General features: G+C 40.9%; 1 protein-coding gene across 2 annotated transcripts; it reads left to right on the plus strand.

The window, feature by feature from the left end:
• Window positions 1–5,867: 5,867 nt before the first annotated feature.
• MC5R (melanocortin 5 receptor) lies at window positions 5,868–12,664 on the plus strand. 2 transcript variants are annotated; one of them, XM_072851310.1, is made up of 2 exons: window positions 5,868–5,887; window positions 11,785–12,664. In XM_072851310.1, the coding sequence occupies exon 2, from the start codon at window positions 11,897–11,899 to the stop codon at window positions 12,662–12,664; it is 768 nt and encodes a 255-aa protein (XP_072707411.1). In that variant the 5' UTR covers window positions 5,868–5,887; window positions 11,785–11,896. The 2 variants fall into 2 exon arrangements, with proteins under 2 accessions (XP_072707411.1, XP_072707410.1); XM_072851309.1 differs by lacking the exon at window positions 5,868–5,887 and having other exon boundaries at window positions 11,687–12,664.
• The last annotated feature ends 1,552 nt before the right edge of the window (window positions 12,665–14,216 follow it).

The following is a 14,216-nucleotide window of genomic DNA, read 5'->3' on the forward strand; positions in this document are numbered from 1 at the left end:
CAATTGTAAGTAGTTGGCACGTTAGCCTGCAATATTAAAATTGGCAAAGACCTCAACTGTAAGGGATGTAGGAGCTGTAGTTTGACAAGGCAGTAAAGTTAATGTTCTGATCCTCTGTTAGAAACGTGAATGTGATGAAAAGCTCTGATGCAATACAGACTCATTCAGCTGGCTCAAATTTCTTTAAACAGTTTTGATGGGTTAACTTGATATTGGCATGCTTTATGGCAGTGCTTGAATTGCCTGTCCACCCTGTTCTAAATCTATGTCAGATCAGGCATTGATCATCCCATTGCAGGGCATAAACTCTATATTGTGTGCTAAATCCAGCACAAAACTTTAAGATACAAATATTACTTCCCCTGAATCAGGTGTCCTGAACTTTTTCTCACTGCATCCTCTAACTCATAGGAGCATGTCTTCGTAAGAAATTCCCGTGGCCTTCCTGTTATTCTCTGGCACTTTACAAGCTCGCTATGTTAATCTCAAGATAATATAAGAAGAAGACATTAAAAAGAAGCATCTAGTTACTGACAAATTTACTCTCTTTTAGGAAGACTCTAATGAAGATGAAGAGGTGGAAATTTCATTAGTTGATTAAATTATTTCTCTTATATTATCAATTCTATAATAATGTTAAACTTTCATTTGCCTTTGTGTTTTAATCAATTGTTGTATTATTTATAACTGAAAAGCACTGCAATTTTTTCCTAGTCTTGTTTAGTCTGCTGAGAAAGACTTCTATAAATCTGAAAAAGAAAACGGTGTCTTTAAGTTTTGTTTCCCTGTTATTATTGTCACCGCATTAGTAGCAGTTCATTTTAACTCTCAGCGCCAAGACCAGTACTTGGTTGCAAACTTCAAATAAACTGAACATTCTCGATGAGATAATCGATTGTCTCTAGTTTGCTTCTCACTATGTATTAAGACAAAGCTCCAACTGTCCTACAGCTAAGGCTGAAATCAGGCTGTATTGGGAACCGTACTTTGTGTTTCCTGGTTTTCAGAAGTGATGGTATCATTGAACTTGATAATGTTGGTAATGCAGGTCAATATTAATTCTGTTACTAGAACTGAGATGTATGCTAACCAAGTGCATTTCTTTCTCATTGCTGGAAATTAGGCTTCTTTTGTTTCATCCTGTTCTTTGAATAAGTGCCTGTGAACTTGCTCTGCCTGCAAATTTATTCTCTGGAGAAAAGTCAGGAGACTTGCAATTTCTCTTTGTCCCGATTCTTCTAATTGATCTGAGACTTTGGATTAACTTGTTTGTCCCCTTCTCTTGAATAAAAATATTTGCATATATATAAGCTGACTACACTGCTACTACTTTCCCTGAAGCCAAAGTTAATTCTTTGCTAGTCCTTTGTGTGTTTGTAAGTACATGTTCAGACCTTAGTTGTTCCCTGCTGGCTTTCAGGGATTTTGTCATATGAGCTAGTCATTGACAGACCAGGATGTATCAACCAAAATATACTTAGTTTCGTGATTCAGAGCCATGTTCTGTAGCTGCGTGACTTTGCTGACATTAATGGAATTATAGTAATAAGTGCCATCCTTGCTGTTTAAACTCCTGTACAACATTGGTGGTGGCTCTATATGTCCATGGAAGAGTACAAGGAGTACAAGCATAGCCACTAGAACTAGAGGGCCATGGTGTTTTTGTGGTATCAAACTGCTGCTCCATTGATGTGTCCTACATGGACAGATGGAACAGGAACTCCTATCATGGTGGTGTTCTGCTGTAAGGTCTACCCAACTGCATCTTCCTTCCCGACTCCCCAGTTATTTGAACTTTCTCCCTGTCATCCCTGGAGACTGCGAAGGCTGGCAACTCAAATACAGATTCACAGGAAAAAATTAGTTTGATTTTTTCTTAAGATTAAAGCTTTGGGTTTTTTTCCAGAATTTTAAAGTGTTGGTCTTTCATCTCTCAAATGGAAGCATTTCAGTCCCAGCTTTCAACTAGCCATAGAGTTTGAGGTGCATTTTAGGCATTCAGCATCTTTAATAAGCACAAAGGTCCCTTTTCCAAAGACGCAGCTTTTCACCACTTTGAAGGCTGTGATGTTTAGTCAGCATTGACCTCCACGCTGCAATAACTGAGGAGCTCAGCAAGAGGAAGTAAGAAAGATCATAGATGCCAAGCAATTTTTTTCTTTTTATTTATCAGCAATTAGGGACCACGTGAAGAAATGTAATTCAATTGAGAAACAATGGCATAGTCCAGCTTAGCTCTTGCAGAAATTGATTTCCCAATTGATCCAATAGCAACCAATTTCTTGGAGACACAAATCTGCCATCCTTTTTAGCTTGAATGATTAACTCCTGCACTGTGCTTTCTGGGTTATTTTCATTAGGACCAGAGCTTGCTCTAGAGGCTGCCCTCTCTCTGAAATCATACTGGGTTTCTTTGGTTGGTATTTTTGGGGAAAAAAAAGGAAGTAAGGGGTTTTTTTGATTCATGCTTCAAAACCTGCCCAAAAGAAATTATCTTCTGGTCTTCTTTTATAACCAGGCACTTTGTAAGCCCAGGAAAGCCAGAAAACTGCAGCTTATAGGCAGCTTCACCAAACCAGTATGACAAGAATTTACTCAGGTTCTGCTTCGCTCTTAATACTGGCTTAGACACTAAATACAGCAGGGCACATGGTGCCTGATTTTGTAAGGGATTAATGGTGCTTGAAATTTAAATGCCATGAATTTGAGGGGCTCATGAAAATCACTTGGTTTTTGTATGTCAGAGAACAGCTTGCCATCAAGGACAATGCTTTAGTGTAAACTGATTTAGGTTCTCCCTAGTACAACTGAATGCACTGGTTACTTCAGTATGGAAGACAGTATTCTGGGCTCAGACACAATACCGGACTTCTTTCCTTTCTGCAGATCTCTTTGTTTCTGGTTAACATCATTTACCTTTTAAATTTTTACACCTTTGGCTTCAACCATAGCAAAACTCCACATTTGCACTCCTTTGCAGGTGAATGCTAGAAGAGAAATAATTCCTACTCCTGAAATAATGTTGTTTATTTCTTTCTTTCAGGATACAGTGATTAAAAAAACATCCTGACATTAAAAAAAGATACTGTATATTGCAACCCTGTGTCATAGGAAAGCTCGGAAAAAGTGGTGTAGTAAGGGCTTGTGCTGGTTTTGGCTGGGATAGAGTTAATTTTCTTTGGAGTAGCTAGCATGGGGCTATGTTTTGGATTTGTGCTGGAAACAGTGTTGATAACACAGGGATGTTTTAGTTACTGCTGAGCAGTGCTTACACAGAGTCAAGGCCTTTTCTGCTCCTCACCCCACCCCGCCAGCGAGTAGGCTGGGGATCCACAAGAAGCTGGGAGGGGACACAGCTGGGACAGCTGACCCCAACTGACCAAAGGGATATCCCATACCATATGGTGTCATGCTCAGTGATAAAAAGCTCAAGGAAAGGAGGAGGAAGGGGGGACATTCGGAGCGAAGGTGTTTGTCTTCCCAAGTAACCGTTATGCGTGATGGAGCCCTGCTTTCCTGGAGATGGCTGAACACCTGCCTGCTGATGGGGAGTGGTGAATGAATTCCTTGTTTTGCTTTGCTTGCATGCGCGGCTTTTGCTTTCCCTATTAAACTGCCTTTATCTCAACCCATGAATTTTCTCACTTTTACTCTTCTGATTCTCTCCCCCATCCCATTGTGGGGGGAGTGAGCGAGCGGCTGGGTGGTGCTTAGTTGCCTGCTGGGATTAAACCACGATAGGGCTTGACAAAAAAATTCAGTTCTGAGCTAAATAGTTATTACTTAATTCTCATTTCTGGTGCATTTAGCCACCTCATTAAATAGGAAGTAACTGCATTTTTTACCAACCTGAATAGAGAGTGAGGAAAGAACACGTATATCAGTACAGAGACATTAGAAATAGCACTGAAAACTACTGCTAAAGAGAGAAATGTTGATATTGCTGTCATAGCATTCTTGAAAATTGCCTGGGTAGCATGTATATTTACGTTTAGTCATCATATGTATTGAATCAGAGACATTTGCACTTGCCTAGATAGGAACTGCATGCATACATTGCTGCATCTGCAGTTTTGTGTGTGCAGCAATGTCTCTTTGTGGGTATAGTGAATTCATGATTATTCTCACTGTACATCTTCCTGAGGTTGTCCTTCATCTTGTTTGTCATCCCCATATTAGGCTAAAATGCCAACACCTGACTAGAGAGACAGCACAGGATAGAGAGACATCGAGTTGTCAGGGCTCTCTGCTCAAACCACGCAGCCAGCCCAGGATGGGGAGCGCAGTGCTCCCGGGGGAGGATTCATGCTGTGCTCCTCTGTTCATCTGGCAGGAGAGAAGAGAGAAGTGAGCAGCTGTTCAGGGGATCTCTTTAGACCAGAAGTTTATAAAAACCCAGAAATCAGAATTTATTTGCTCTTTTTGAGGAATAGGTGGCTTTTTGTACTCAGACATGCAGGAAACTCACAGGGATGGATGACCTAAGTGCAGTGCGTTGTGTTTAGAAGGTTTGCTGTTTGCTAGTGGTCTGTAATCTCTTGGTTTTTATCTGTTAATGTAAATGCAATGATGTGCTCAGACACTCTGCGGTGCCTGTTTGTACATGAATTTGTTCATGTTTGTTTCATGAGGAAGATGGAAACTCTAAACCAGGGAGCTCACAACGTTGATGAAATTTAAGGAAAGGTGGAATTAAGCTGCAAGAGAAGCCGGAGCTGGACCACGGGGGTAGACAGTAGAAAAGTACAGCCTGAATTTCAGAATGGGTCTGTAACTTGGGAATGTGTGAAACTTTACTCTAGGGCAGAAGAACAGTGCCTGTGTTTCTGATCAGGCTGGGGAGATTTAAGATTCCGTGTCTGGGCCATGTGCTAGTAATGCAGGTGAGAGAGGAATAGTGGATGCATGTCTGGCCTGTTCAAACCGGTCCTTTAAAAGGCCTTTGTCATCAAAAGAAGACCTCTGTTTCTTGAGCCAAGGTAAAGAGTTGTCATCACAGCACAGGCCAGTTAAAATCAGAGAGGACTTCTGTGAAACAAGACCCAGGTTGGTCCCAGCTGAAACAAAATGAGTCTTAGGCTTGGCTACTTCTTCTTAGATCCCCTCAAGAAGAGTGCAAATAAAGTCAGCTGGTTCTTGCTGGGAAAAGAATGATCTACTTGTGAATATTGATTGGTAAATGGGTGACTGGAAGGTCCACCTGGCAGCTAATGTGTACCTAGCACTGGTGTTATGAACTGGGATGGAAAAACAGGGAATTCTGAATGTGAAGACCGGGTATTATATGTCAGCACTCACGGAATTGCCTGTGGTCACTCTAAAAAAGTTAAAATGCTCAAACATCGAAGTCCCACTAAGAAGCTGAATTATACAACAAATTAGCAGCATTTTATATATAAAAAAAATTATTCTCATGCACAAGCATTTTATGAAGCAAATGAACAATGTGCTCTTAATGTTTGCCTTTGCCGTACTGCAAGATAAGCTTGCAGAAATGAGACATGGAATGTAATTAAGGTAACATTTTAAATCATTTATTTTAGATCATTATCCTAATGGATAAAGACATTAAATCTTCTCTGTGGTCTAGCAAGAAATAATTTCCTTTCTCTTGTAGAAAATAGTATCCAATAAGAAGCTGCTAAGTGGTTCCACACCGCCCCCCCCACCCCCAGTCTGTTTGTCCATTATTGAATTACCCCTCCCGTCTGTCAGAAAGTTTCTACGGTCTTTCACTGGCCATCTGTGTTTTTTTGAGTCTGTAGCTGGCACTTCTGTATGATTCACCAGATCTGTACTACTGACCCGTGCTCTAGCAAAATGTTAGGGGATGATTCATTACTGGAATTGGCTCCCATTAGAAGGCACATAAAAATGGTGGTTGCTAAACCTCTTATTACCCTTTTACAGTTTAGGGGGCTAGTTATGACATTGTCCGGTTTAGGTTATTAGGATATGTCTTTCTAAAATGCCTTTTATACTGTATTGCATCTTTCACAGCTTTCTACTCTGATGTGAGAAGCACCACTGATAGGTACTAACTGAGAGTGGCCAGAGATTATCTCAAACCATTTTGAAGCACTCAGATGAATGGCGTGATGGTTAGAAGTGTTAGTGCAGTCATACTAAGGATGGCTGATCCCACCCTTTGACAGGGCAGTTTACATGATATTTTGATGTCTTTTTTCAGTCTTACTTATCTGTGACTCTTCCTGCAAGAGAGATTCAAGTGCTGATTTGAAGATTAGGGCCACGGTGTAAAAGAATGTATTCTCTACACCACTGCTTACTGCAAAACCTAACTTTTAGGCTTTCAGCTGTCCCCTGGACAGGGGAGGGCACCGAACTACAAAGGGTCTATCACCACTTCATCCAGCTTTTTTATTTAAGGACAGGAAGTATTGATGCCTTTTATTTTTGATCTTGATTCACTGCCTGTCTTTATTAAAGGCTAACTGGATGGTAATGCTGGGAGGTAACAGTGCGGACCTTGATGGGGCTCAGCCAAAGCTACTCAGCACAGAGGCCAAGAGAAATAGTTTTCTCCGTCTGAGAAGTTAGAGAACATTTATTATGTGATTTAAATACAGAGAAGGCCAAGTTCTTCACTTTTGATGATCCATGGGCTATCTCTTAGAGCAGTCTGAGAGGAGCTCTGAAATACTACGCTAATGACAGCATAGGCAGAAGAGAGCAGTAGATAGAAGAGAGATTTCGTAAATAGGCCAAGAGCACCAGTCCAAAGCTACATTATGAAGGACAAATGTATTTTCATCAAACAGATAAAAATAGCTACAGAAGGACACTGCAATTAAATTGCTTCAATGTATTAGTGCTAGACGAGTTGGGTAGATTTGTATTAGCATCAGTAAAACTCTTCTCTGAACCTGTTAAGATTAGCACAGATTAATACCAGAATGCATCAGAGCGTAATAAGCTCTTCTTACAGAAACTTCTTTGGGGGCACATTGTACTGTTGGCCTCATTTATACATTCATTGATAAAATCAGTATCTTGCTGTCACGAAGGCGGCATGCAGCTCCCTGCTGGTTTTGACATGATGTAACTTGGCCTGTGGGTCAGGGCAGTCATGGCCTCGCCTGTCCCAGCGGACGTGCTGGGGGAAGGGGAGCTTTGGGGTGGGCGCTGGCAGTGCTGGCGGCAGGCAGGGGCTGGGTGCTCCTGTCAGTGATGCTGTCACGGCTCCCACTCTGGTTGCTGATGAAGCCTGCGAGGCAGATATGCGGCTGGAGCGGCTTTCTGCTCTCTCTCACTGCTACACAATGGAAAGAAATGGCATGGGACTGAAACAGACCCTGACGTCTCTTTCTCTGTTGGCATCATGCTTTACTTCTTTCTTATGTTCATTGATGTCCCCCTGGGGCACTTTTGATCTTTTTGCCTGGGGCCCAAAGCAAACTCTTGAGTTCAGTGGAATAGGGACTTCAAGAAGTCAGCATTTTTCATATGCCAGGTAAGATGTTACATGAACAAAACACCTTTTCCTGAAGATGCATTTTAGCATCCGTTTCGGCTATATGGAGACCAAGGACCTCAGGAGCACTCCCAAGGGCTCCAGATCCAGGCTCCTTGGTGTATGACCCAGCTGTGTTTGTTTCTATGCTGCAGGGAGACCTGTGCACCCACACTCCAAGCCCCCAGTCCAACCTCCCTTCCTCTTTCCTCTTTCTGTGGAAAGAAAATGCTGGTTTGGGGACAAGACAGAGGCTTCAGTGTGTTCCTCAGGGTTCCCTCTCTGTGTGCACTGAAGGGATCAGGTCTTGTGCGGTGTCGGTATAGTCCAATAGCTAAATACCGACACAGGCTTTGTGATGCATGGAGTACTGTTTGCCCACACTGGCAGTCCAGACATGATTTTTGTGGCCTTGGAAAACACCAAGCACCAACCTGTCTGTAGAGACAGAGAATTTATTTAACTGAACAAACAAGGGAGCCAAACACTAAGATCATGACCATCTGAAAGACCAGCCTATTCAGTCAGGAGTCTTCCAGCTGGAAGATGAAGCTGCTCTTGGATTTTTCCTGAGAGAACCCAAAGATCTGCTCCTGTGCCCCTTTGCTTACAATCCTTATAACTCACCTGCATGCCTCCACCCACTGCTAATTGGGTGCCCCTTCAGCTACTCGCTTCTCAAACTATTATGCTTATAGCTTCTTGCTACAGCAATGTAACAATAAACCTTTCTTTTTTGGAAGAAAATAAAGTATTTTTTTCATTTCATCCTCTAACATAAACAAGCCACATCTATATCACTACCCCAGTTTCCAGGCAGGTAATTTTTCTGGAGGTTTTGTAAATAAGGGGTTTGTAAATCTATGCTTTGTCTAGCATAGATGCTTGTACCAGGGTTTACACCTGCAGTATCTGGCTTGTGGAAGAAGAATCCAAAGGCTGATTCGTAATTTATATGTGAGCGACCTGGCATTGCTCTAAGGAATAACAGCCAAACCATCCAATCTGATCTGTGATTTATTTCTTACAATCAGCTGGTCTACTGACTCCTATCAGGTACAGTGAGAACTTTTGTAAAGGCAGCTAAACGGGGCTGCAAAGAAGTTTATTAAACTGAACATACAGATGCATTTGTAAATGGAGAGATGAACAGAATTTAAAGAAAGCGTGTAATAAAAAAATAGGATACTGGAAGAGAAATAATTGGAAGTGGAAAGAGCACAGCATCTGCACAATTCTTGGTAGATATAGGAACAGTGAAAGAAGTAAAATTTTACTTTTAGGTATATGATTTCCAGAGTATACAGTGGGAAAATCAGAAACTATGCAAAAGATAACCAAAGATAACTAAGGTAACTAAAGATAACCTAGGAGAACTAAAATATGCTGTAGATTAAAGAACAGAAAGAGAACTGCAGATGGGCATCCTCTGTTCTTTTCTTTTGGGCATAGTGAAGAACTATGAGCTCAGATTTGGCACACAGACAGGTTGGATGCAGCAGGCAGTGTTGCTGTTCACTAGCTGGCATTATCTGCTCAGATCTAACAGCTGCACTTGAGCATAGTTTGCTACCTCTATTTTGTGATAATCTAAATTCTCTTTCCTGTAGTGGGAAGAAGGGGCATGGAAAGTTCATCTCCAGACTATAACTGCATAATTCTAGAGGAACCTTTTTACTCAAATGAATAAAAATGCTTTTCACTGTCTCCTTTGGTGCAGGGACTATTTGTACATAAGAACATTTCATACCATGGCCTGGGTCTTTCAGTGTCCCTAGAGTGAAGCTAGCGGTAATAATAGAGGCAGCTTCTGTGGAATATAAAATCAGAAATATGGATTTAGCTGCATTATGACAATAAACTCTATCTGAACAATAAACTCTATCTGAACACTGAAAACACAAAAAAGGGCACAGGATACAGCAATAAAGTTTGTTTTTGTTGGTGGTGATTCTTTAAGAAAAACGCAATAGGTTAAAAATAAGCATTTGAAGCTTATTGAACACTGAAACACAAAAAAGGGCACAGGATACAGCAATAAAGTTTGTTTTTGTTGGTGGTGATTCTTTAAGAAAAATGCTATAGGTTAAAAATAAGCATTTGAAGCTGTTATATACCACAAAAAAACCCCCCAACCCCTTAAATTTGTGGAAAGGTGGTGATTTGGAGAGGCAGACACTTTTAATCTCAAGCTAACTTCAAATCCTGCATGGTATTGGACTGGCTGGTTAGCAGATAACAAAAGGGCATTTGGTAGTGTCAGGAAGGTATGTGCTTTGCATTCTTTGGTCTGTGTGTGGAAGCAGAACCCATTTGCTAAAGAAAAGATTCGCTGATTTTGTCACCTTTTGGGTAAGGCCCAGAATGAGCATGGACTGCCTGACTGCTAGACTCACAGAGGGACTTCAACCATTGCAAAACTGAGCACTGAGTTTCCCAGCTCTTAGGCCCTGTGAAACCTGGGGGAATTCACATCCATCTCGGGAAGCCCTGGCTCCCAGCACGATGCGCTGTGTACTCCTTCCATGTCTGCATCGAAATCTCTATCCTAGCAAGGGGACTGGAACACAACCGTTTATTTGTTCTATTTTTTCACACAAATTACTTGACTTAGATCTTCTATTAGTGGTGTGACAGGCTTGACTGTATGTTCTCTGAGTTTTGTAACAGTGTGGCTCTTATTCTTGCAAAATTATAGCTGTGAATATAAGACAAATGCTTATAACAGTAATAAGACTCCCACTTCAATAACAGTCTTCTACCCTCACTTCTTTTGGAGTACTATTGCAGTAGGAACTTCTTGTCAGTGCGTACTAGCAACAGCAGAGAAAACAAAAAAGAAATGCTTTTGGAAAGGAGCAGGCCTACTGCATTTCCCCCTTTAATATTTTCAAAAGCTCATAATGAATTTTAGATCAGAATCACTGTTCACTTAGAAGGACAAGAGAAGACCACTAGATGGTGGTAAAAACCCAAGCCTTCGCTAACAAAATCCGTGAAAAGAGAAGTTCAGAGGGGCAAAGGGGAGGAGGAGCCACAGTTTGAGTACTGAAGTCATTATTGCTTGGAGTCTATAAAAAGGCAGTTGCACAGTAAGTAATTTATACGTGGTCAGCCTTGACTCTATGGATTTACTCATTCCTTTTCCTCTATTTTTGTCATCCATTCCCACCAAAGAGTCCCCAGCCCCAGATGTCGGGTGAGGAGGGGGGCTGAAACTTCTGCTCTCTGGAGGAAAGATTGCAGGCGACGAAGAGGAAGAGCAGCTGAAGGAGCAGCTCTGGTAAATAGGTACAGTTAATTCTTGATTGCAAACAAAAGGTCACTTTTAAAAACTGAAAATGATTTAGCTTGATATGCTTTGAATTTTATTTGCAACAAGTCACTGACAATCAGCTTTAAGTGTTCCCCTTATTAAGAATCCAACGGCTTACAACTTGCCCTGAATATTGTCATTACCAAAAGAGCATTTAATAAAATACTGATGATCTGTAATAGAAAACTTATTTTTATGACAGAATTCCACCCATACCAATTCTGTAACCTCAGTGTATCCTGAAAGGTATGGATTTGCCTTGGTTAGGTGTTTAACACTATGTTCTTAAGTGAGCATGTTAGTATTGCACAGATAAGCTGTTCATAACACAGTTCATGCGAACTAAAGAAGTACAAAGGTCAGGAAAGCATTTAAATCCTTTACTGAAAATGTTCAATTCTTAATTGTGGCAATAATTCAAACGTCTATATATTGTATTCACGTGAGCAGGTTCTGCCGAACCTAATACTATATTCTCCTGCATTTCTGGGGTCTGAGAACTGAGACTTTGAAAACTGTTTGTTGTTTGGTGTTCAGCAGAATTTCCAGGACATTGTGCTCACTTCTGGGGGACTGAATAGAATAAACAAAACTATGAATGAAGAGTGCATGAATCTCTTCGTTAGTTTGTGGTTTTAATTTCCCACTAAGGATGGGTAGAGAAACTCTGAGCCAATCGGAGGTTAATTTAGAATCAGTAGAGGAATATGTTGTGGAAGAGGCAGGATGTGTACAAGCCAAATTAAACAGAAATGGGTGATATTTGTTTTATCAACTTCTGCCTGTTCTCGTCATGCTATATTTTTTTTGGCAGGGTCTTTTGCCTTTTGGAAAATGCATTTACCGCACTCCTTGGCAAGTCCCTCAGAAAGAACAGAACGCGTTTGCTTCCAGAGATGAACACGTCCTCTCAACTGTATGTTTCTGAACTAAACCTGAGTGCCTTTGGCAGCAACTTTACTGTGCCTACTGTCAAGAGCAAGTCATCGCCATGTGAGCAAGTGGTTATTGCGGCTGAGGTGTTCCTAACTCTGGGCATTGTAAGCCTCCTTGAAAATATCTTAGTTATATGTGCAATAGTTAAGAACAAGAACTTGCATTCACCCATGTATTTTTTTGTTTGCAGTTTAGCAGTGGCTGACATGCTGGTTAGTGTGTCTAATGCCTGGGAGACCATAACAATATACTTAATAAACAATAGACACATAATTATGGAAGATGCCTTTGTCCGTCATATAGACAATGTCTTTGATTCAATGATCTGCATATCTGTGGTGGCTTCCATGTGCAGTTTGTTGGCTATAGCAGTAGACAGGTATATCACTATCTTCTATGCCCTGCGTTATCACAACATCATGACAGTGAAAAGATCAGGGCTTATTATTGCATGCATCTGGACCTTTTGCACAGGCTGTGGCATTATCTTCATTCTTTATTATGAATCAACTTATGTGATCATTTGTCTCATCACTATGTTTTTTACCATGTTGTTTCTCATGGTCTCGTTGTATATCCATATGTTCCTCCTGGCTCGTACTCACGTGAAGAAAATAGCTGCTTTGCCTGGGTACAACTCTGTCCGTCAAAGAACCAGCATGAAGGGAGCCATCACTCTGACTATGCTTCTTGGCATCTTCATTGTTTGCTGGGCTCCATTCTTCCTTCATCTCATCCTTATGATCTCCTGCCCTCAAAACCTCTACTGTGTTTGCTTCATGTCCCACTTCAACATGTACCTCATTCTCATTATGTGCAACTCAGTGATTGATCCCTTGATCTATGCCTTTCGTAGCCAGGAAATGAGGAAGACCTTCAAAGAGATAATTTGTTGCTATAGCCTGAGAACGGTCTGTGGGTTATCAAACAAGTATTAAGAAAACAAAGCCAAACCAGGGAAGAGAATCGAAATGCAACATCTTGCCGCATCTTGTAATTCTGCTGAAATGCCTACGGAACATCTTTCTCCATTCAGCTATTGTGATTTCTGCGGCAATCAGAAACCATTTTTTAATATGTGATTTTACCTTTCTTTCCCTCCATGCACCTCTCTCACACTGGTGGTAGGAGCTACTCAGTGCATCTGTATTATGGGGAGAAAGAATATTTTGAATCTCATTTACCCTACTGAAGACTGGATCTTATAAGAGGATTATACAGGGAAAGCCTTATTTTTCTTTCTGCCAAATGCAATGAGTGTGACCTGCCATACAAATGAGCACATCAACCTCCCTGTGTGTGTTTCTCTTGATACTCTTTGTCTCTCTAGATACAGCATGGCTTATTTTGATGCCCAGAATTAACAGTTTTTTTGCTATTTTCTTCTGAAGACATAAAATCAGAGAAGTAGCTCCAGTTATCAGGGTTCACATACCTCGCTCAACAGTTATAACCAATATATATGCACATATCAGCAGTCTTGTATTCCAGTCATGACTGTTACTGTAATAAAATATGTATTACCTAAGAAGACAGTGTTACCATGAGATTTTCATATCTGACTATATGTGTTCTTATCACTGTGGGGTAGGATGTACCATAGGTAGATTTTAAGGCTGAATATGAAGACTGAGCTGATTCTAGTTTGTCTGTTTTCTTTATTCACCAGGGCTAGGGAAGTAAAGGGTACATGTCCTCTAGAGTCATGTACCATTTTGTGGAGATGGAAAGACTGGGTGAGTGGCTGTCTTTATATAGACATTAGAAAAGCATTTCAGCTAGGAGTAGCTTTTGTTACTGGAGGAAGTTGTACTGTAGATTGCATCTTTCAAGCTGGGAGAGACAAAACAAGTTTGATGATCAGAAGGCATAGCAGGCAATGGCAAGACAGGGATTTCAAAAACTCAGACACATGTAGCTATAGCAGAGAGTCCTGACTTTTGCTGCCCAAACAAACAGTTTTTGTCTTTCTTGAGAGGATTCTAAGGTGAAACCTTCATGCCTTTTGTGTAATTTGCACCTAGTCATGCTCTCATAAACATGCTGTTCTGCAACAGCTGTGTAATGTGCAAAATATTGGATTTATCACCAATGAAGGAAGTGCAACTGTGGCATTGATTTCTTGATGCCAATGGATGGTACATATGTTGCACTGCGATATAAGCTGTGAAAATATTTCAAGCAGTGGTACCCTCCTGACTAGATATCAGAAAATAGCTTGGAAAAATGAATTATTTATTCCAAAAAGCTGAAAGAATAACCCTTGTTATACTTGGTTTAGGGATGCTCTAAAACTGTTGTTGTCAATAGAAGGACTATGATTGATTCAATGGGCCTTAGGTTATACCTTCAAGGCGGAAGTCCCAATCACGTGTTACGAAAATTTTTTTACCATAAGGGTGGTCAAACATGGGAACAGGTGCCCAGTGGTTGTACAATTTCCATCCTTGGAGATATTCAGAATTTGACTGGACACAGCCCTGAACAATC

Source organism: Ciconia boyciana, chromosome 2, assembly GCF_034638445.1.
Source record: "Ciconia boyciana chromosome 2, ASM3463844v1, whole genome shotgun sequence".
NCBI lineage: Eukaryota > Metazoa > Chordata > Aves > Ciconiiformes > Ciconiidae > Ciconia > Ciconia boyciana.

What these genes read in the sequence shown, in the direction of transcription:
- MC5R (XM_072851309.1), top strand. Translation starts at nt 11,687, where the DNA reads ATGAACACGTCCTCTCAACTGTATGTTTCTGAACTAAACCTGAGTGCC.